The sequence below is a fragment of the Scophthalmus maximus genome, chromosome 9 (genome assembly GCF_022379125.1).
Source record: "Scophthalmus maximus strain ysfricsl-2021 chromosome 9, ASM2237912v1, whole genome shotgun sequence".
Lineage (NCBI taxonomy): Eukaryota > Metazoa > Chordata > Actinopteri > Pleuronectiformes > Scophthalmidae > Scophthalmus > Scophthalmus maximus.
The window spans coordinates 22,921,267-22,943,638 of record NC_061523.1 but is presented as its reverse complement, the minus strand read 5'-3'; the positions used below and the strand labels follow the sequence as shown (position 1 = coordinate 22,943,638).

The 22,372-nt window shown below is 44.1% G+C and overlaps 1 protein-coding gene across 2 annotated transcripts; it reads left to right on the top strand.

Moving 5' to 3' along the window:
* The first annotated feature begins 38 nt into the window (after positions 1-38).
* On the top strand, positions 39-21,906 carry sec24b (SEC24 homolog B, COPII coat complex component). Of its 2 annotated transcripts, XM_035649102.2 has the most exons (24): positions 39-325; positions 843-1,562; positions 1,919-2,089; positions 4,029-4,178; positions 7,708-7,791; positions 8,300-8,469; positions 8,715-8,899; positions 8,996-9,098; positions 10,399-10,525; positions 10,612-10,721; positions 11,606-11,718; positions 11,900-12,018; positions 12,462-12,517; positions 13,035-13,241; positions 13,927-14,050; positions 14,637-14,795; positions 14,939-15,112; positions 15,422-15,532; positions 15,674-15,849; positions 16,542-16,679; positions 17,015-17,119; positions 17,881-17,973; positions 18,720-18,823; positions 20,835-21,906. In XM_035649102.2, exons 1-24 carry the CDS (start codon positions 232-234, stop codon positions 20,941-20,943), a joined length of 3,702 nt encoding a protein of 1,233 aa, XP_035504995.1. In that variant the 5' UTR covers positions 39-231; the 3' UTR covers positions 20,944-21,906. The 2 variants fall into 2 exon arrangements, with proteins under 2 accessions (XP_035504995.1, XP_035504996.1); XM_035649103.2 differs by lacking the exon at positions 4,029-4,178.
* The last annotated feature ends 466 nt before the right edge of the window (positions 21,907-22,372 follow it).

Sequence of the window (22,372 nt, the reverse complement as noted above, 5' to 3'; positions counted from 1 at the left end):
GCAGTAGTGATCCACTAGGGGGAGTGGTAGCACCGCAGCCAGGAGGAGCCAGTAAAGCTCCTCGACACCCAGACTGGAAGCTTCATCTCCCCCGGTCCTCACTGACCACCAGCAGCAGCAACAGCCGCCTTTCCCCCTGCATTTCTCCGGGGGGGTCTGACCAGGCTTTGGTACAGCGACGCTCATGCGTATGAACCCTCCCGTGCGCCCGTGGGAATAAGGCACCGAGCGATGTCGGCGCCGGGTTCCACCAACCTGGGCAGCTCCGTCGGCTACAGCCAGAGCCCGACGCCGAACGGTGGAGCTGCGCCGCCCCGTCAGAACGGTAACACAGGCCGGATGGTGCGATTAGCCGAGTCCGCTAGCGTTAGCATGCTAACGGTCGGTGATGTCGGAGAGTTTTGTCAGGCGCGTTAGTTCGTTTTTTAAATATTGTTCTTGAAAACAATTGCCATTTGTTATTAATCATAACCGCGGCATGAATCTTCTGTTTTGTCGACGCGTAAAAACATTTTGGGGAATAAAATTGTATTTCAGCTAAAGCCAGCCAGTTGCTAACGCGAGCTTACTTTAGCTGCCAAGCTAACGCTAGGTGTTAGCATCGAGCAATCAGCTGTGTGACAGCTCGCGCGCCATCGTTTCGTTAATGTCCTCCTCGTGTTTGGAAGCTGTAATACGTCACCACACGATCAAGAACAAAACTGAAATTATTATTATTTATTTGTGGCTGATGATGTCGCTGTGATTGCTGCACATCCAGTGCAGAGCTAGCTGGGGTCTGAGGTGACAGCTGCTGATGAACCCTCATCTGTTTTTATTTATCCCACTTCCCTCTTCCCCAGGTCCGGCACAGACATACCCCTCCGTGTATCCACCTACAGGCTACTACGGAGCCCCACCTCAGCAACAGAGCTACCCCACGACCCATGCCCACTCCAATGCTGGTCCTAATAAAGCGCCCATTACGAACAGTGCCCACAGTGCTAACTACTACCAGAACAACCATCATCATCACCCTCATCAGCACCATCAGCATCAGCCCCATCTCCCCCAGCATCATGTCACTCCCTCCCCGTACAGTGCTCCCCCGAGCTCGGCCCCTCCTTCTCAGCCATATGCCACACTCCCCTCTTCAGCGCCACCTCCACCATCAAACGCCCAGTACAACCCGCAGCAGCCAGTCCAGCAGCAGCAGCATCCTCCCTACGCCACTCCAGGCTCCTACTATGGACAGCAGCACTCGTACCACGCTCCCGCGGCGCAGCGCCCTCAACAGCAGAAACATCCGAGTTTGGTCCCCGTGCCAGCGGGCGGCCCCGGAGCGCCCCTCCACCCCATCGTTTCGTACCCGTCGGCGCTGGGAAGCAGCCAGTACGGCACCCTGAGCTCCTTGCAGAGCGCCCCCGCGCACGGAGTCATGCCCACGCAGGTGGGGGCACCCCTGCATCAGTACAACGCCCCACAGCCAGCCGGCCCAACAACAACACCGGTGCAAGCCGGCGGGTATGGCGTGGGGCCAAGCGGTCAGATGGCGCCGACGGTCAATGGTCAAGGAAGCACAGGTGTGTGTCTGTGTCTCTGTGTGTTGCACTGTGGGTGATCAGCTGCTTGCTGGAAAGTGAGAACATTTCTCACAATGATTCCATATAACTCCAAGTTAATCCTAGAGCATGTTATACTTTTGGTGTTGAAGAAGCATTTGTCCAGATGTGCACTGGTCCAAATCAGCTTCAAAAAGCAGTTTTGAGTTCATCCAATCATTTGCAGCCACAACACTTGGGTGATTGTATGTATATTTTCAGATGTCACACAACACAGCTTTCGATTTAGTTGCAGAATGAATGTTAAAGCTTGTCACACTTCAATGGACATTTGGCTACAAAAACTAAATGTGATTTTCTTTTTTCCCCCGCCGCAGGCCAGACCACGGTCCACCAACACTACGATCAAAGCCACCAGGCGCTGCAGAGCTACAACTCCTATCACGGCGGAGTCACGCACCCTCACCGCGCTGGTGGTGCGGACGCAGACCGACCGCCCTCCAGGACCCCTTCCACCTCTGTTCACTCCTCGCCGGGCCACCACCAAGGTAACGACCGTACGTTTTTTAAGACTCTTTCTTGAAACATTTTCCTGGGTTTGTTGTATCACATGGCAGTAGCTGAAGAAATATGTGTTAATACACACAATCAGTTTCCTGTTTTCAGTTTCATAGCCCCTGGGGAAGAAACATCCCACTGGTGCAGTAGTTTCAGCAGCAGTTCCTTCATTTGATCTTCATGCTTTTGTCTTTGAACATAAGTTAATTATTGTTAAAAATGTCAGCTTTTTGGTTCTTCTGTGGTCTGTGGTGTAAGATTTTGTCTCGTGGGGGGGGGGCCGCGAAATTCTTCAGTGAGCTTGTGTTTAGAGATGGGTTGAGAGTTTGTTTAAAATCCTGCTGTAAGTTTAAAGCGAGATTGTTTGGTTTACATATTCACAGCTTCACTTTGGAAACGCACCACACTTTAAACTCTAGCACACACACACACACACACACACACACACACACACACACACACACAGCTGCTGACACTACTGCACCAGTGGGATGTTTCTTCCCCAGGGGATATGAAACTGAAAACAGGAAACTGATTGTGTGTTTTAACACATATTTCTTCAGCTACTGCCATGTGATACAACAAACCCAGGAAAATGTTTCAAGAAAGAGTCTTAAAAAATGTACGCGCACACACACACACACACACACACACACACACACACACACACACACACACACACACACACACACACACACATGCTTTCAGATGTGCAGGTGTGTGATCCTTGACACAAATTCGATGTTCCCAGCTGCTGGTTTTACTTTGGACGTGACTGGTGTTTGGGTTTTTTTGCACATTTAATTTTCGGCGTTTTTTTGCAGCTGCACTTGCATTTAATCATAATTTGAGTTGCAAAAATGCCATTTGTCTTTTCAAGCTTCCCTCCAATGAAAAGGGGGAAGGTGTGTTATAATAATAATAAGCCAGTGATTCTGGCCTCAGGCAACAGAAAACATGTCTTAGCAAGAGAATCACAGGATGAACAAAGACCACACCTCTATAATGGGCCTGTATTATAAGCCATGCGCAGTTGTTAGGAATATTTCGAGTGGTTAATCAAGCGGTCGAGTTATTTTCAGCTGGGTCGGTTAGGGTTATGACAATAAGCATTTGCAGATAACTGTGGCAAATGAATGTGATGAAGTACTTCCTGTTGTAGTGTGGAGCTTGTTGAGCAATCGGAGAGAAACTTCTGCCCGTGAAAACAATGTCCCTCAGGAAATGAGAAAAATCTGCATGATGTACTCAAGAACACTGTCAGCTATCATTCGGATGCACCGGAATGAAAATAATGGCCAAATGTTTTTGTTTTTTTATTACAATTTTTCATTTATTTGTACAATTTTTTCACCATAGCATGAATTAAATATTTTTTAATTGATTTTTAAGGGAAAAAAAATCTATGACAAAAGTCCAATTTATAAATATTTATATAACACTGAACTTTTTGTTGCCTTTTTTTTTTTTCATTCCAGCAGACATTATTCCAACAAAGCACAATATAACTGCAATGCGTCCACACTGTGGATATTAAAAACTAGTGCTTTTTTACTAAGTAAAAAATGATTGTCTTTTTTTCTTTTCTTTTTTCCGGCCGAACAATTTCGATGGCCGAACATTCGGTGCATCCCTAAGTTAAAGTTTGTCTAATCAACATAAGTGACTCTCACCTTCTTCTTTCCTTGCAGAACATAGAATAATATCTTGGCCTTCATACATTTTGTGAAAGAGTTACGCTCAGAAAACATCATCATATCGTCAGCGCTGTCGTCTGTGTGATAATGTCCGACACACAGGCCGACCCACTGGCTACTTTGCACACACACACACACACACACACACACACACACACCGCCGCTTTCCAATCCGCTGTCGACTACTCGGTCTTGACAGTTTTCTGTTCTACCTCCCCCCCCCTTCCAACAGGCATGCAATATGGATACGTTGCTAATAGTGGAGCTAGCTCCGCCTCTGCCACCACCTCAGGCCCAGCGGCAGCAAACCCCTCGTCATCCAGCTCTGAGGATGGCGATGATGATGACGAGGAGGAGGAGGAGGATGAGGATGAGGAAGCAGGTCTGCTTTAGCTTCAGCTTTTACCCCCCCCAACACGACCCCCCTCTTTTACCAACTCAACCATCCTCATAACCTCCTTTTTTAGTTGTGTCTTCAACCTGCCCCCAAACTTTCTTTCAAAATTTGTGCGTTTCCGTTTCCCACTCACGCAAAAATTACTTTTGATCGACCGCCGTCATCCTCCTGTTCTGTGTCTGTCAATTGTCACTTCCGCTCTACCAACCAACACTCTTCTTAATCAGTTCTCCATCGATCGTCCGTACCTTCCCCTTTTCCAATGCGCTAATCATTCCCCCGTCTCTCCCTCCTGCTGCTCAGCTGCCTTCCACAGTTCACCTGCTGCTCCCCATCCATCCCCCCCCCCTCCCCAGTCATCAGTGCTTGTGCTTAGGGTCAAACTCATCTTTTAAAACTCGTGCACCGTTGACTTTTTTATCTCTCAGAAAGGTAAACAGGTAAGTAGGTTTCTCTCTGTCCTCGAAGACACACTCTTCTTTTCTAACTGTTATGCAGTGGAAGCTGTGTCGCTCGCTCATGCTGAGTAATCTCTCTGGGATGTGATCGTCCGGGTGCAGTCCGCCTCCAATTATCTGCGGCGTTCCAACTGTGGTGGTTGCTGCTGCTGGTGGTGGGGGGTAAAAAAATTAATATGTTGTGTTCTTACTTTCAATCGTCGTACAGTTGAAGAGCTCAGACGGTTGTAGTGGAAATACACGTCCTTATCTTATACTGAGCCGAGGAAGTTTTCTGAAACTTAAGTTTATCAGAAGGTATTAAATGATAATTTGAGTTATTAATCATTTGTCATTTACGAAGGTACAATCCGAAGCATTTGCTGGTTTCTTTCCCTTTCAAACGTTTTGGGTTTGCTGCTTTTGATTATTAAGTAAAATCGTGTTTGTGAAACAAACTTTTCTCCGTAAAGTAAACTTTTTTTATGCTTTTATAATTTTGCTTTGCTGTAGTGTTGTGGAAACATTTTTAAGATCACATTACAGACACATCTAACATCACAGATTCAATAGTTTCTGAGTAGTTATTTCACGAAGACGAAGTAACTTCTACTTGTTAAATGTCCAGCTCACACATATTTTACTGCGCTGTGCTTCTACTGCCTCATACTGTACATACTCTGCAGATGACTGGCGGTCCCGCAGGCCCCGTGTCATCAGCCGGAGGTTAACAGGTTTTTTAAATATAGTCGCTCGACTTGCTCCCCGGCCGCCTGGTCCCAGGATCTCTGGGCATGTGTTGGCTGACTCGCTCGCTTCCAATGAGAGATGAGATTTTAGCGGCGCAGCCGCAGCTAATTCTCATTAGCACATGACTTTAAAGAAGCCAGATTTAGTGGAGTCTATTCCATCAATTATCAACTATTCCATACGCCGATTTGAATTATTTCATATTTTCAATGAGTTTACCTACCAGATCGTTATACATACAGGGAAATATTGTAATGGACAATTAGAGATTAGCTAAAGATTCACTTTGTTAAGTTCCACACAAAGCATGAAGACAATTTTCCTGAACTTTTCTGGGGTTGGATGTGAGAACGCAAATGTTGCTCCGGACATTTTCCAGAACTTCTCCTGCCTGTTCACATGTGAACGGCAAACTGGGGAAAATGACATTTTCCCGAGTTCATGACATCTTAACCCTGAAATGTAAACCGTGGATGAAATGTATGATTCAGAAAAACATTCGATCGACCGATCAACCCGTGTTCCGCTGTTCATTTCTAATCTGAGCTGTAATCTGCTCAAAGTCTGAAGTGCAATAGTAAAAAAAAAAAGAGGTATCAGAGGAGACTTGGAGAAGGAGGAGGAATTACGGCTTAGCTCTGGTGTCCTCTTCCTCCTCTTCCTCCTCTTCCTCCTCTTCCCCCAGTGCAGATAATCCAGGGGTCTGCTGGTCAGATTTAGTCGGAGTTAATTGGACCCCGTCCCGTCCAATGAGATCGCTCCGCCACAGGCCCGTCGTGGATTTAACGGTTCATTCATTCAATTATTCCACCCTTGTAATCCTGTTCGGGGGAAAAACTATTCATGTTTTGACATGGGAGGAAAAAGAGCAAAGATTAGAAGGAAGAAAGGAAATCATCAAAATATGGCCACCGTGATTTTCTTTTTTTTTCTTTTCTTCATTAATCATGTCCAGATTTGTCTTGTGACCCTGTGAAGGGACATGAACCTTATTAGGTTTGCACCTCACTGTATATAAAGAAGTTTACTTTTATTGTATTAGTGCTTTATTACACTTTATATACACGATTCTGCTGATGATACTTCTGTACTTTGACTTTGACTTGATGTTTCTTTGAACGATCTCAGTATTTCCTCCGTCACAGTTGTAAACACTTTTTACATTTGTTCGTCCTCGAGGTCTAGAAATCTTTCTGCTGAACATTTTCACATCCCGGCAAACAAAGCTCATTTAATTCAGGTATCTTAAAAGTCGTTGTTTTTCTACCTTCTTCTTCTTCTCCTTCTTCTCCTTCTTCTTCTTCTTCTCCTTCTTCTCCTCCTTCTTCTTCTTCTTCTTCTTCTTCTCCTTCTTTTGCTATCCTCCTTTTTCTTCTTCCTTTTATTCTCCTCCTCCCTTTTCTCCTCCTCCTCCTCCTTCTTCTTCTCCTCTTTCTTCTTCCTTTTCTCCTCCTCCTCCTCCTCCTCCAAGGCATTTTTTCCCTCTTCAAGTCATGAGTTAGGAGAGTGTTATAAAGTCTGAAGTAGAAAACGAAGGAGGACGGAATTGTGTGAATGAAGATCACGGACTTAGAGGAAATCAGGAGAGACTTCAGTAAAGTACGTTACGGTGATATTTGATAAGTCATAGTTTATGATCTGTAGCTATCCTCACGCAGCTGACCTCCCGTCTGTGATGGCCGTTCCCTCCACGTCGTCCGTCCTCACCAAAACACATGAAAGCTCCTCGCTTGCTCACAACTTTTGAGTGCCTCCTTTCATCGTCGTGTGTTTCTTCTCTTGCTTTCACGCCGCCTCCTCTGTCCTCTCGTTTTCTCTCCGAGCCCCGAGGGAAACCGAGCGCAGCACGTGACAACAACCAACTCCTCTTCAGCCTCTTCAATGTTGAAATCCTTTAACTTCTTCTCCCTCTTTCCCTCCTGCTCTTTTATTTGCATCTTCACCATCCCTCCTTCCGTCTTTCTTATCGACCTCATTTACAGCTGCTCTATTTGTATCTTTACCATCTTACATTTCATTACTGTAAGTCCGTCCGCGTGTCCGTCCGTCCATCTGTTATCATTTTGCCTCCGCAACAGAATCAGGTAGTGGAGTGGAGACTTTTGATGTTTTGGGTTTCATGAGAGAAATATGACAACCTCAGGTGAAAAACTCGAATAAAGTTTTGCGGGTGTCCATGGGGATATGTCGTGTCTCGTGATTTTTATTTGGTTTAACTATATTAAATTCATTCTTCACTCTTACAGCACCCTCAATAATTTGTTTACTTTCTTATTTCAGTTTGTTGTCGTTTACTCGTTTCATTCTTTCCCTCCGTCCTTCCTCAGGCGGTGATACTTCCTCCTCCACCACTGGCAGCGCCTCTCCGGTGCCCAACAGCTACGACTCCCTGGAAGGGGGCAACTATCCAGGTATATATGTCCAAATGATAAGTTGATGATTTGTTTGCACTGATGATGGATAAAGCTTCGATCACAATTAACACGACAGTGTTTCTGCTTAAATCTTTGTACAGTAAATGTAAAAAGGGAAAAATCGATACAACGCCACTTTTAAAACGGTTGATGATGACGTGAAGATATTTCCCTTTTGTTTATAATTAGATTTCCTTGCAGCGAATGTATCAAGTTGCATTTTTTCCCACAGCGTCAAACCGTGATCATAAAAAAAAAAAAAAAAACGAAAACAAAAGTAGAAGTCACGTTGATTGAAAGTGAAAGTGATTTAATTTGACCACACAGGGAGAACCTGAAGTTAGCTTAGGGATCAAAATAATATCACTTTATTTTTCTCAACTTATATTTCTGTATTTCTGTAAAAAAAAGTCATAGAAAGTTCAGGGTGTGGCCAAAGACGATATTCATCTGTAGCGAGTCAAACATACATGACACGTTCTCTCGCTCTCTCTCTGTTCCCCAGATTCCCTGCCACCTTCTGATGACATGACCAACCAGGCCCAGCCCTACGGTAGCTATGGTTACCCAGCCAGCATGCAGCCGGCCTATCCACAGGGGCCGACCTCCCACACGGACTCGTCTCCCGCTCACGACCCGTACGGCCCGCCGCCCAGCTACCAGCAGTTCTCCCAGGTGAGGCCAGGAGTTTGTGAGACTGATGTTTTCTCATCGCCGATTCCCTTATTTTGTATTTTCTTGCAAATGACAAAGCTCCTTATTATTTTTTACCTGCCTCTTAATCTTTGGGCAAGCGTCTCAGAGCTCCGCTGCTTGTTTTTGTGAATGACAGGAGACGTTATCTTCTTGGTTGGATTGCCCGACCTCTCCAGATTTATTACAAGAGTAAAAAGCTTATTTCTCCCTCCCTCTCATTTTAGCCATTCCCGAACATGTCCCAGCTGTCGGCGGCGCTCGGGGGGCTGAGCGGGGTGCCGGAGCTGGAGGTGGAGGCCCTGAGGCCAGTCAACCTGCTGCAGGAGAGGAACCTGCTGCCCCCCAGGCCCCTGGAGGCCCCTGAACCCAACCTCAGCCCTGACCTCAAGAAGGTCAACTGCAGCCCACAGTACGTAAAGTGAAGGGGGACGTTTCTCGCTCTGTCGCCGTCTTATCTGTGGACGTGTTATCCAACCTCACTCGTGTGTCTCTCTCTGCGGATCAGGACGTTCAGGTGTACGCTGACGAGCATCCCCCAGACACAGGCTCTACTCAACAAGGCCCGGCTCCCCCTGGGTCTGCTGCTCCATCCCTTCAGAGACCTACAGGTACCAGCTTAAAATCTCTGCAACCCCAAAAACCTCTAACATAGTTTATTCTGTCCAATTAGATGAATTAGCTTCAAATATTAAATAAACCAATCAAATCACACAAAGAATTTAAACTAATGAGGTTTTTGACAGCCAGTGACTAAATGGAGACTCTTTCATTTTGACCATTTTCTTGATTTATCTAGTTTTCCACTACATTTTGTTAAAAAGCCTCTGGATACTAAGTAAGCTGTTACCTTATATTCGCAACACACTGAACAAAAAGACCGTCATTCTTCTTTTGACTTCCTCTCCCTTGTTACACTTTTTAAAAACAAGACACACAGATTCTGTGAAACAGAAAAAAATAGGACTTCCCCAAAAATTCACAGGTTATGATTAGATTAGTTATTAGTATGAAATTTCAGTCCCATAAAACGCACATATACCCCAATTCAGTGTTTCTTAATTGGTTAAAAACGATTCAAAGCCTCATCAGGCTTCTGAAAATGTTTTCATTTTCATTATAGTTTTCAGCCCGTGAGACTCGTTGATTATTTCTCTCATATCATTTCCCTAACTGGACACGGGAAGGAAAACAGCAGTGTGTTATAATGTAGTCGACTTTGTCTGCTCAAGACATACAGAGACCGTTAGGAGTCTTTTGTAGATGGTTGCAGTGACAGACGAACAGACAGGAGCAGCAGAATGATGATAGGGTGGAGGAAGATAGGTGAGAGTATTTATAGATGACGTGGTGTCAGAGGGAGTGAACTGACAGAGAACAGCGATGTGCTGATAAAAAAACGCACGGTGTGAGTTTAACTGGTGGAAACTTAATTCACTCGAGCAGAAACGTGTTCTAATGTGTTCTGGTAGGGACACATGCATTTTAAGGCTTTTGTAAGGGTCAAAATAAGATGTTGAGAGCATGTATTCATCAAAAGATTATTTTTATTTATGATAATTTTCTCCTTCGCTTATTCCATGTCAGAATTTAGTGGGGGGGGAAATGCAAATCTCTCTATTTCCAAGAGTTCAACATCTGCCAATGTCTCAATTTGTGCTACAATTATATTTAGTATTTCATCAAACAGAGGTAAACCAGCGATTTCTCGCTGTTAATTCATTAGAGAATGAGTGATTCAAACAAAGAAACCAGCTGCAAAGATTTGTTCATCACTTTCTGTAAGTAACAGAATCAAAGGTTCTCTTCCGTAGTTTGAAAAAGAATGATTTCAAAAGATATTGATTGGAAAAAAAGACATATTTTGTACTTGTCTTACCGTTTTTTTTTTTACTGTTTTTCCTCCTGCAGCAGTTACCGGTGATCACCTCCAACACGATCGTGCGCTGTCGCTCCTGTCGCACCTACATCAACCCGTTCGTCACCTTCCTGGACCAGCGCAGGTGGAAGTGTAACCTCTGTTACCGGGTCAACGATGGTACGAGTTATTCTCAGTGTCAGTATTATTTTCAACTGTTCTGCCGTTGTTCACGGTTTCCTTACTTTTATTTTTCCCTCGATAAGTTCCAGACGAGTTCATGTACAACCCAGTCACCAGGTCGTATGGCGAACCCCACAAGAGACCCGAGGTTCAAAATGCCACCGTGGAGTTCATCGCGTCCTCAGACTACATGGTGAACTGTCTCCTCTGTCCACATACTTTTGAATTATTATGTATTCTGCAGTTTTTTGGGGATGTAATGTGATTGTTCGTCCACTAGAGGGCAGGCTCGTCCTAATGCTTCAACCTCTGATGACTTGTGTGCGCAATTAAACTTTAATTTAACACACAGAAGTAGAGCCGCAACAGTTAATTGATCAGTAATCGACTTCTAAATTAATCACCAACTGTTTTGATAATCGATTAATCGGTTCAGGGAGTTTTTAAGAAAAAAAAAAAGTCAAAATTCTCTGATTTCAGCTTCTTAAATGTGAATATTTCCTGGTTTCTTTGCTCCTCTCTGACAGTAAACATCTTATGAACCAAACGACAAAAAATAGTCCACAGATTAATAGATAATGAAATAATCGCAACTAACGATTCCTTTAATTATCGATTAATCTGTTGATTATTTTCTCGGTTAATCGATTGTTTGGTTCATAAAATGTTGTAAAAGTTCGATCGTGTTTCCCAAAACTCCAAGATGATGTTTTGTTTTGTCCACACACCAAAGATATTCAGTTTACTGTCACAGAGGAGCAAAGAAACCAGAAAATATTCACATTTACGAAGCTGAAATCACAGAATTGTGAATTTTTCCCCCATAAAAACTACTTGAATGGATTAATCGATTATCAAAATTGTTAGTGATTAATTTAACAATCGATTACTAATCGATTAATGGTTGCAGCCCTAGATTACACATTGTGAGGGGGCGCTTTACTGAATTAACAACAACCCTAACTCTTACTTTATCTCAGTCTCGAAACAATTCATGTATTTTCACATTCAATCAGCTATTTTTCTAAGACTGTACGAGTTTCGTGACATCCACACTCATTTTTCGTGTGTTTTCAGTTGAGACCTCCTCAGCCGTCCGTCTACCTGTTTGTCCTCGACGTGTCTCACAATGCTGTGGAGGCAGGTTACCTGAAGTACTTCTGTGAATCACTTCTCGACAACCTGGATAAGTGAGTGCTGAAATCTATATTTGAATATCTTTAGTTCTTAATCAGATCAAGTAGAAGATGAAAATAAGCAGATGTTACGAACACGGCTGTAACGGCCATTTCTCCAGAACACTTTTTGTCTTCATCTGAACCACGTCCTGGAGAGAGAAAACATAAAAAGCGGTTGTTTTTTCTGCCACAGGTTGCCCGGGGACACTCGCACCAGGGTGGGCTTCCTCACCTTCGACAGCACCATCCACTTCTACAACCTCCAGGAGGGATTATCACAGCCGCAGATGCTGGTGGTGTCTGACATCGATGGTACGTTGTCTGGCAAACGGGAATCACAGGATTTAGATTTGGGACTATCGGAAAAAAAATTAATAAATAAAAAAAAATGCTTACTGAAGAGAGGTCTGTTAATACACCTCATATTGTCACATGACATCTAGAGTCAATATTTCACTAGGAATATCTGGAATATCCTTCAAAGGGCCGTGGACAGTTAAGAAGAATGTGTGATGTTTTTATTAATTTCTAAATAATTTGCAGGAAGAATTTAACATCCTGCGTGTGACTTTAAATTAAGCGTGCAGGAGTCAAATGCTACTGGAACCAGAGCCGCTCTGTTTGTTTGCAGTATCCACTAGAAGTGGGAAAAGTCTCTTCTTCTTTCCTGTTTTCATATGTAAGGAAATAGTTTTGTGAAAACTGCGACTAAAGCGTTGTGCCTTGGTTTGTGTGACTTTCTCTTTTTTTCGCAGATGTCTTCATTCCGTCTCACGACAGTCTGATGGTGAACCTGAAGGAGAGCGCAGAGGTAGAAACTTCAACTTTTTCCCCTCTCTCTCGCTTCTCTCCCCATTTCCTTTTCTTTCCTACATTCCTGTTTTTTTTATTCCCTTGATTGCCTCCTTCCTTCCTTCCTTCCTTCTTGGGGTGCGGTCGAATTGTCAAATTTGCTTTCGGAAGTTACCTTAATCTTGAAATGAACCGAAGTACATTTCATCCGCAGCCATAATAGGAGCTGTTTGGATTCTCTTGCATAGGAAAGGAGCTTCATTGCTTCCTTTCCACTGAGGTCAAGGAATAGACGATAGGAAGGACGATCCCAATCCTCCCTAGCTCTTTCCCTCACTTTCTGTTTGGCCCTCTCTGTCCTCCATCCATCCATTCTCTCCTCTTTTCCCTTCACCTTCCTCATGTCCATGCCCTCGTCTCCTCTGTCTCTCCTCCTGCTCCTCTTCTCGCCACGTTCCAATTTCCATCATTGTCCTCGATCCTTACTTCTCTGATTAAAAAAACGTGCGCCCCCCTCCCCCACTTCTCTCCTCCAGCTGGTGAAGGACCTGCTGACCTCGCTGCCGGCCATGTTCAGTCAGACCCGGGAGACCCACAGCGCCCTGGGCCCGGCGCTACAGGCCGCCTTCAAGCTCATGTCGCCCACCGGCGGCCGCGTCACAGTTTTCCAGACGCAGCTGCCCACGCTGGGCGCCGGCATGCTCAAATCACGGGAAGACCCCAACCAGCGATCGAGTACTAAGGTATGGAGAGAGAGAAAGAGGCGGCGAGGGGGGGGGGGGCATCTCACTGTTCTGTTGGGGTTATAATATATATTTTTAATTTGATTGAATGATGGTGATTTTCTGCAGATGCTGCTCTTTTTGTTTCTTCAGTGTAAAATGTCGTCGTCTTCTTCTTCTTCCAAAGGTGGAGGCCGTGTTTTTGTTTTATTGTTTTTTCCCCAGCCAGCTGGAATGAGACACCTGGATAATGTCTGTGTCCCCTTCCCTGTGATTTATGACTCTTTAACCAAAACCACATGACCGAAGAAAATGAGGCAAGAGGATTTTCTCTTCCACATTGGGTGGATTTATATTTTTATTCCTGCCACAACTCACTCACTTATCACGCGCCGCACGGTCGGAGCTCACGTTCCAGTTTAGAGACGCGACGGTTACTTTCGTCTGTCCAAAAAATCCTGGACAAAATGAACAAAGAACAGATGTGTTTTCTTTCTCAGGGACGGCGATTTCTCTGTTCTTTAGATTCTGTTACTTTCTGTTACTTACTTACTTTAGGGGCCGACAGAAAAAGAAGAAGGAAAAGTTCCAGAACACGTCCGGCGCAACATTTGCGTTCTCACGTTCTGCCCGTCCAGGACAATGTCCGGACTTCAGCGCATGCCTGGAAAGCAGCTTTTAAGTAATGATTCTGTATCTTTTCCAGGGAGTGCAGCACCTCGGCCCCGCCACGGACTTCTACAAGAAACTGGCTCTGGACTGCTCGGGACAACAGATCGGGGTGGATCTCTTCTTGCTCAGCTCGCAGTACGCCGACCTCGCCTCGCTAGGTAACAACGCCTTACATCTAAAACCTCGCTGAATATCTCACTGTTCTGTCCGCCGGTCTGTTCGTCTGTCGTTCCAGAACGTCGAGTCAGAGTTAATTGTCTTTACAGCTATTAGATGAGCAACAAAGTCAAAATGACTGTTTGTCATGTTCTTAAACAGGCCGAGACAAGAACTTATGTTCTTTGTTTTACTCTTTTAATGTATTTCCAGTATCAAACAGTCACTTTGCTGTTTGGCACGGATGGACAAAGTCAGTTACAGTGGAATTAAAATATTCAGACCAGAGAATAACGGTCAAAACGTTTCAAACCACTTTCTTCGGAATAATAATCCGCTTCAATGACTTTAGAGGGAGCTAACCATAAACTTTGAGTCCACTATCAAGCTCATGTGGGTTGTTGAGTGTTGCACGGGAAAAATAGATTTTCCCAAAAGCAAATTATAAATAATAAGTTGTTAACGTGTTATTTATAATTAAATATACAGGAGATTGAAAGAAAACATTTGAGAGCTTCTCTTGTTTGTACCCGTCTTATTTATTATAACATTATTCTTCGTCTTGTCTCCCCGCTCCTCTTCCTCCAGCTTGTATGTCCAAGTATTCCGCGGGCAGCATCTTTTACTACCCCTCCTTTCATCACACCCACAACCCTACTCAGCTGGAGAAGTTCCAGAAGGATCTCGAGCGCTACCTCACCAGGAAGATCGGCTTCGAGGCGGTGATGAGAATACGCTGCACCAAAGGTAACTGATGGATTTCGAGGTCCGGACGTTTGAGCCCGCGTGACAACGTGTATTTCCTGTGTCGAGGATGCTTGATGTCTGAAAAAGCATTTGTCCTTTTTCATCAAACTGAAACATTATGTCCCTCTCCACCTTCTCCTCAGGTTTGTCCATCCACACGTTCCACGGGAACTTCTTTGTGCGCTCCACCGACCTGCTGTCCCTGGCCAATGTGAACCCGGACTCCGCCTTCGCTGTCCAGATGTCAATCGAAGACTCGCTGGCCGACTCGTCTCTGGCCTGCTTCCAGGCTGCTCTGCTCTACACCTCTAATAAAGGTACACACACACACACACACACACACACACACACAGTTACTCTGATCATCTGTGTTCAGTAGGAAGATTGTATTCTGGCCGATTTCCACAGTGAATCATCATTCGATAAATAAAGGATTTAAAAAATTAACAATGAATAAAATAGAATCCAGCCTTTTGTGGTTCATTTAGCCTACTTGGCTCACGTGTCAAAAGTTGGGACAGATGCCTGGAATTGTCTTCAAGATTGTTAGTTTTCCGTTCTTGTGTAAATTGTGTCTCCTGGCAGATTATATAAAAATAAAAAACATCTCTGACTATCCCCCGTAGGAAAGAGGCGTATCCGAGTTCACACTCTGTGTCTGCCGGTGGTCAACCAGCTGAGCGACGTGTACGCCGGGGCCGACGTCCAAGCAATCACTTGTCTGCTCGCCAACATGGGTGAGTCTCCGACAGAAAACACTTGACTGTCGAACCCTTTTTAATTTCATTGACTTGTTGAAAGTATTAACTTCCCACACGGACAGCAAATTCGCGTCCAACTCTTCCTCATCGTATCGGTTCTTTTTATTCGCATTCAAGCCATCGACCGGTCGATCACGTCCGGCCTGTCGGACGCCCGCGACGCCCTGGTGAACGCCGTGGTCGACCTGGTGAGCTCCTACAAGAGCAACGTGTCCAACCTGCAGCAGTCGGGCCTCGTCGTCCCGGCCTCCATGCGCCTCTTCCCCCTCTACATCCTCGCTCTGCTCAAACAGGTGAGGCCGCTTTACACACACTCACACCAGTTACATAAGGTAAATTTCAGACGTCAGAAACACACGCACCCTTAAAACATTTAGAGCAACGCATTCAAAAAGTCATGGAGTTACACTCAGTAATCCGCCTCTAAAAGAAATTTACACGCCCTAAAACACAGAGTTTACAGTCATACAAGACTGACTGTATTAATCCGCCCATGACTTGTCCATTCATACATCCAGGGTGTATCCACGCTCGCACGTCATTTGACACAAAACACCCCGCCAGGTCAAATGTGTGAAACACTGAACACATTCATGATCCTGAACACGGCTGATAGAAATAAAAAAAACACTTATAAAACAGGACCAATAAATGAAATAACATCATCTGTGGAATGTAATTCTTGAGGATTAGATGTTACCATTTTCTTGATTCAATAGGTTTGATTCCACCTTGGTTTTAACGCAGCCTCTTGTTTAATCAGCCTTCATGTTTCTCGTTTGAATTGATTTTTTTCACTGTCAAGCAGCAAAAGGCTGCGGAAAAAAAAAGAAGGAAGATGCTATAAAATGAGTTAAATCCTTTTCATTCAAATTGTCCTCAGGTGGTTTAACCGTCCGTGAAAAATACATTTTATATTTAGACCTTCAAATGGATGATCACTTTTTCTTTTTTAAAAGAAACACTGTTGGGATTTGTTTTCCAGAAAGCGCTGCGGACGGGCACCAGCACGCGACTGGACGAGCGAGTCTTCGCCATGTGCGAGTTCAAGACGCAGCCGCTGCAGCAGCTGATGCAGATGGTTCATCCCGACCTGTACAGGCTGGACAACATGTCGGACCAGGTACGACCGGACGGAGCCACAAGGGTCGCATATAAAATATATGAATACTCGAGTACAATCAGTGTAGTAACTGTAGTTACAGTCCTTGTAACATGCTGCGCACCGGTCAAATTATTGTTGTCGTCACTTTTTTTAAGCTACTTTTTTTACTTTTAGCTACTATATTAATTATTGTCATGGTCTGTGCTGTTGTCACCATGAACCATAAAACCATTAATGAATCATTTTACCTACCTCTTACATACTTTATAATAATTGATTTGTGATTTACGATGTGTACACTTAAAACAAAACAAACCTAAGATCTGCCTGCACATCCCTTGTGTGAGCTGCAGGGGGCGCTGCACCTGAACGACACTGTGGTTCCGCAGCCTCACCTGCTCCACCTGGCCGCTGACAGGCTGAGCAGAGATGGAGCTTTCCTCATGGACTGTGGCAACGTAAGCTTCTTCTGTATCGTTGTCGCATGAAGTCGACAGAGAAGAGTTTTCCTAGAAATGTGTCTCATCATAGCAACAACAACAACAGCAGCATTAAAACCAGCCCAGTTTCAGCTGCTTTTTGGGTGTGACATGATTTCATTTGAGCGGGTTTTTTCCACCTCAGCCAACTAGATACAGAGGAGACACTGAATCATTTCAGAAAGAATGTAGTTGTTTAAATGCCTCTAAAACAAGGGAAAGTGTTGATTCAGTGTCCTTAAGTCTGAAGAAAAGTATTTTCTCAATCGCACCTTTCACCCACATCCGTCAGCTTTTGATTGTTTAATTTTTTAAGGTTGTTGGGGTGTTGTTGTTGTTTTTTTACCTTGATTGTTCATCATTCACGTCAAGCTGAAACAATTAAAACACTAACAGAAAATCAATTGGCAAAAATTGACAATTGAACAATCGCGTTAGTCATTTTTCAAGTGAAAATACCAACAATAAGCAGGTTCCAGCTTTTCCTTGTCATATATGACATAAACTCAATATTTTAAGATTTGACCTTGGGCTCTGAAAAATTTAACTTCATCTTTTTTGCTGGGTTTTATTTTAGAATTTTTTTAGATAAAAGGGGGATGTGAGAAACAGATTAATCAAGTAATAAATTAAATACGTTGTAACCCTATTTGTGCACATGTACGTTGAGCCTTTTCAGTCTGTGTCAGGAGACCCGTTGGATACTTCTTTACTGACGCTGCTCCTGTTTCTGTGTGCAGGTGTTCTACCTGTGGATCGGCAAATGCTGCAACGACATGTTCATACGAGACGTTCTGGGCTGCCCCGACTACGCCTCCGTTCCCCCCAACATGGTCAGATTGTGGTGAACGAGCATCTCTCTGTTCAATCTTGTGTCCATCTTTTGAAAAACGATTCTTTTCCACACAGCATAACAAATCAGGAAAGTACAGAGACTTGAGTGTGATTAAGGGAAGTTAAAGTATCGACACATTTCGAGCTGACGTAAAAAGCACAGACGCCCAGTGGCTGCATGAATGATGCAATGCATCTCTGTGCATGTTCCCCTGGAGATGAGTCACAGTTGGAGCTCTGCTTTTTTATCTGTTCGTATTGTTAAAAAGAAAATAACTTGTGCAGCAGGAAAAAGAAAAAAATAACAAAACAGATTTGCTGCTGCAGCTTTTTGTTTTGGCCTTTTAAACCAACTGCTCCCTAGAAAGCTCCGTCATCACCGCTCTGTGGACACGATGACAACACCCAGAACAATCCGGCGACACTGTCAGCACTTGTTTATTTTCATTTTTACCACAAAGGGGTCGACAACGCAGCAACCACCTACTGTACAAACCCCCACGTTTTCAAACCCCAGGCGTGCGTGTGTGTGTGTGTGTGTGTGTGTGTGTGTGTGTGTGTGTGTGTGTGTGTGTGTGTGTGTGTGTGTGTGTGTGTGTGTGTGTGTGTGTGTGTGTGTGTGTGTGTGTGTGTGTGTGTGTGTGTGTGTGTGTGTGTGTGTGTGTGTGTGTGTGTGTGTGTGTGTGAGACAAAATGTGTTGTTGATGTTTTGCTTCTCGCTTCTTTTTCTCTTATGAAATCCCAGAGTCACATTCCTGAGCTGGAGACGCTTCTGTCTGAGAGAGTGCGAGCGTTCCTCGACTGGCTGCAGGACAACAGAGCGTTCAGCTCCACGATACACGTCGTCAAGTAAGGACGAACATCTTGACTTCACTGTAGCTCTCGGCGTCCAGCGTCACTGTACTAATCATCTTCATGAAGCGGGTTTCCCTCCGAATGTATCGCGCATATTAACCCGAATTTCAAGAAAAGCTGCAAAACAAACTTGTTTCGATAATATACAGTTGGTTCACTGGTTCAAAAAAGATTCTCCCTAGGGCTGCAACTAACGATTATTTTCATAATCGATTAATCTGTCCATTATTTCTCCATTAATCGATTACTTGTTTGGTTCATAAAATGGTGAAAAATGTTGATCGTGTTCCCCAAAACCTTAAGGTGATGTTTTGTTTTGTCCGCACACCAAAGATCTTCAGTTTTCGGTCACAGAGGAGCAAAGAAACCAGAAAATTTTCATATTTAAGAAGCTGAAATCAGAGAATTTTGACCTTCTTTCCCCATAAAAGTAGGAGTTTGCGATTCATTTAGAATCTATTAATCCACTAACTGTGGCAGCTCTAACTGTCACCGTTACTCAAATGGTGGCAAACATAAAGAAAATATGACATTTATGTTTTGTTTTCATGTAGAAATATGAATAACGTCAGTTACTTTATTTTTATTCCAAGTCTTTTATTTTTTTTCTTCTTCTCCAACTTGTTCTTCTGCTGCTTCTCTTTGTCTTATAATACCACTGAGAAAAATTTGAATATTTTAGTTTTGGACTATTGGTCAAACACAACACCACGATTCTGGAGACGACACCTGTTGAAGTGTGACTCATTTTTCTCTTTAGTGGAAACTATTAATGAAGCTCTCTACAGTCAGTCAGTCGGGGAGTGGTGACAGGAAATGAGGGCGAGGGTGAGAGTCGAAAGAAATAAACCAAAAGGTCAACAACAGTTCAACATTTTACAAACGCTAACGTCCCATTGTTCGCTTGTTTCTTGAAAAGCAGTTTGTCCGACAGCTCTGTAGCTTTTTTTTTCTCGACACGTCCAAAAATGGAGCCACGTTTCTCTCGCCCGGCTCTGAAGCAGAAACAGGGTGTGACTGGCTTCATGTTGAAGTGGAAACGGTCTCGCAGCAGAGATCCGCCTGTGGTTGACAGAAAAACAATTTCCAGTGTAAACACATAGTAACGGTGAGGTCACTGATTCTGACAGCGGCGGTGAAAGGCTTCCACAGGGAACGTATTGTGTTCCGTTTCCTCTCGCTCTCCTCTTTGTGTTAAGGCCTTTGTTGCTCGACCACATTTTTTAACAACATTGTCGTTGTGGAAGAGGAGGAGGAGGAGGAGGAGGAGGAGGAGGGCTGGTGTCAGACTGGCAGCTCGAACAGAGAACAAACACGATGAGGTTCAGGACTTAATGAGCTCAAAGGACAATACAGAAGTTTTCTTAACATAAATGACGGTTTGTAAAATGGTTAAAAAAGCTCAAATGTACCTCACCTCCTCTCTGGTTGGTCACAAGTGTTTTCCGTTTCCTCTGACGGCGACAAATATTAAAATGTGGCAGAAAAGCGAAAGGAGACAGAGAGGAACCTACGCTGATGTTGTAAAGTTTTAGTGCCGATTTTTTGGGGGGGGGAAATAATATATTCTTCATTTTGATAAGTCATAAAAAGTTGTCGCTTGATGTTCACTTTAGTCAGCAACGACAACGAACTCTAACGCGATTGGAGTTAAACGCAGAATTAAAATGAGCATGAAATCATAGGAAAGGCGTGAGATGTTACATCGTTTGTCCGCCATCTTCACAATACGCACGCGCAAGCGGTGAACCGATGAACGACCTCATCATGTTGTCGGCCTCAGACGTACCTCACGTTTATTTGTCGATAAATGTGTGAAATATTGAAGTCTTATGAAATGTCTGATAATATAACAGAACTTTAAATTTAAAAAAAAAAGTTAAAAAGAAGGAACATGATTCGTCGCTCAAAGAATTGTTTTTTTTTATGTTTTATTGACACTAACAAATCAGAAATCAAGTGCCGCTCTCTGATCAAACCCGTTCTCCTTTCTTCCTCCCGTCAGGGACGATGCTTCGGCTCAGGCCACGTTCTTCCAGCACCTGGTGGAGGATCGGTCCGAGTCGGCTTCGTCCTACTCTGAATTCCTGCAGAACGTTCAGCTTCAGAAGTAGACTCCCGACGTTCCCCAGAGAGAAACTCTGGCCAACTATAGAATCCTCGGACCGGACCGGACCGGACCGGACCCAATGCGGAAGGGACTTCGGCCTCGTAGAGTGAAAACTTAGCTTTAGTCGACGACGGACGAACCCATCGCTTCCTCAGAGCAGTTTTTAGCGAGGTGGGTCACCTCCCCTTCCTCCTTTTCTTTTCTTTTTTTTTTTTTTAACAGTCTCCGTAAACAAAGCAAACCCTCGAAGCCGATTGGTCGGCCTCAACTTGACCATGAGAAGTGGAGGGGAGGGGAACGATGACGAATCACTGGAATAAATGAATATGAAGGAACGGGGATCTGTTACATGTCCGAACGCTCCTCCGACGTCTCCTCGCTGCCTCGTCACCACCGTCGAGCCTCCGCTTAGCCGAGCCAAGAAGATGCCACTGCATTTTGTTTTAAGCTTCATTTGTTTCCTCCGTGATCGCCACACGTAGCTCGTTGCTGTCCGGTCTGTTGAAGGCTTATAATTTATTCCCTTCCTTCGCTCCCTTTTCTTTCGTTTTCCCACTATTTCTGAAAACACTGGAGAACAGAAGCGAACATTCCTTCCTGTTGTTGTTTTCTTCTTTTCTTTTTTTTTTTCTCTCGGCACGTCGCTCTGAAAATACGCATGTCACCGTTTTGTTGTTTTGCTGCTAGTCCCGAGGAAAGAAGACGAAACCTGGGAACATGATTCAACAGTGGTTGGACATTTCAAAAAGAAACAAAAGCAACTCCCTCTTCTCCGCTCCGCTTGTTGAGATCACGCTTCAGAGAAAAAAGAGCCCCAACGTCCACAAATCTTATTCTCATTTGTTTTCTTTATTGTTTTTTCCAGGCGCTAACTCGAGTTGCTCTCCACTTTGTAACTATGGAAAAAGAGTCTTTTATGTGCGATAATTTATGAACCAGCTTATTAAATAAAAAAACAAAAACAGAACCCTGCTTTTTTTTTTCTTCTCCTCCATATGATGATGCCATTGATTAAAAGATATTTGTATAATTCAAAAATTATATGTTTTGTTTAGGATAAAAAGAAAAAAAAATTCCTGCAGTTTTCATCCACAAACTGTCAGTGGTGTTAATTTCTGCCTCCATCATTGAAACAAGCGTTGATGTTGCCCACTCGGCGTTTTTCAAGACCTTGATTAACGGATGTAACTTTTCGACACATTTAACATCGACAAAACAGGCAAATCTTCAATATCACAACACATGCGCAGCATTTAGAAAAAAATGCTGCAACCCATCATATATACGCTGCACGTAGGCCGCGACGAAACGCAAGTGTTTCCAGAGGACACTTAGGAGTGATGCACACGTCTGGACACGCTTGTTGCCGTGGCGGATTTTGAGTCACGGCGTCGTTAAGGTTCTCTCTCCGTCAGTGGTCTTGGAAAACAAGA

What these genes read in the sequence shown, in the direction of transcription:
- sec24b (XM_035649102.2), top strand. Translation starts at nt 232, where the DNA reads ATGTCGGCGCCGGGTTCCACCAACCTGGGCAGCTCCGTCGGCTACAGC. An exon ending in GCTACCAGCAGTTCTCCCAG is followed by an intron (nt 8,470 to 8,714) that starts GTGAGGCCAGGA and finishes CTCTCATTTTAG; the next exon opens with CCATTCCCGAACATGTCCCA. An exon ending in ACCTGAAGGAGAGCGCAGAG is followed by an intron (nt 12,518 to 13,034) that starts GTAGAAACTTCA and finishes TCTCTCCTCCAG; the next exon opens with CTGGTGAAGGACCTGCTGAC.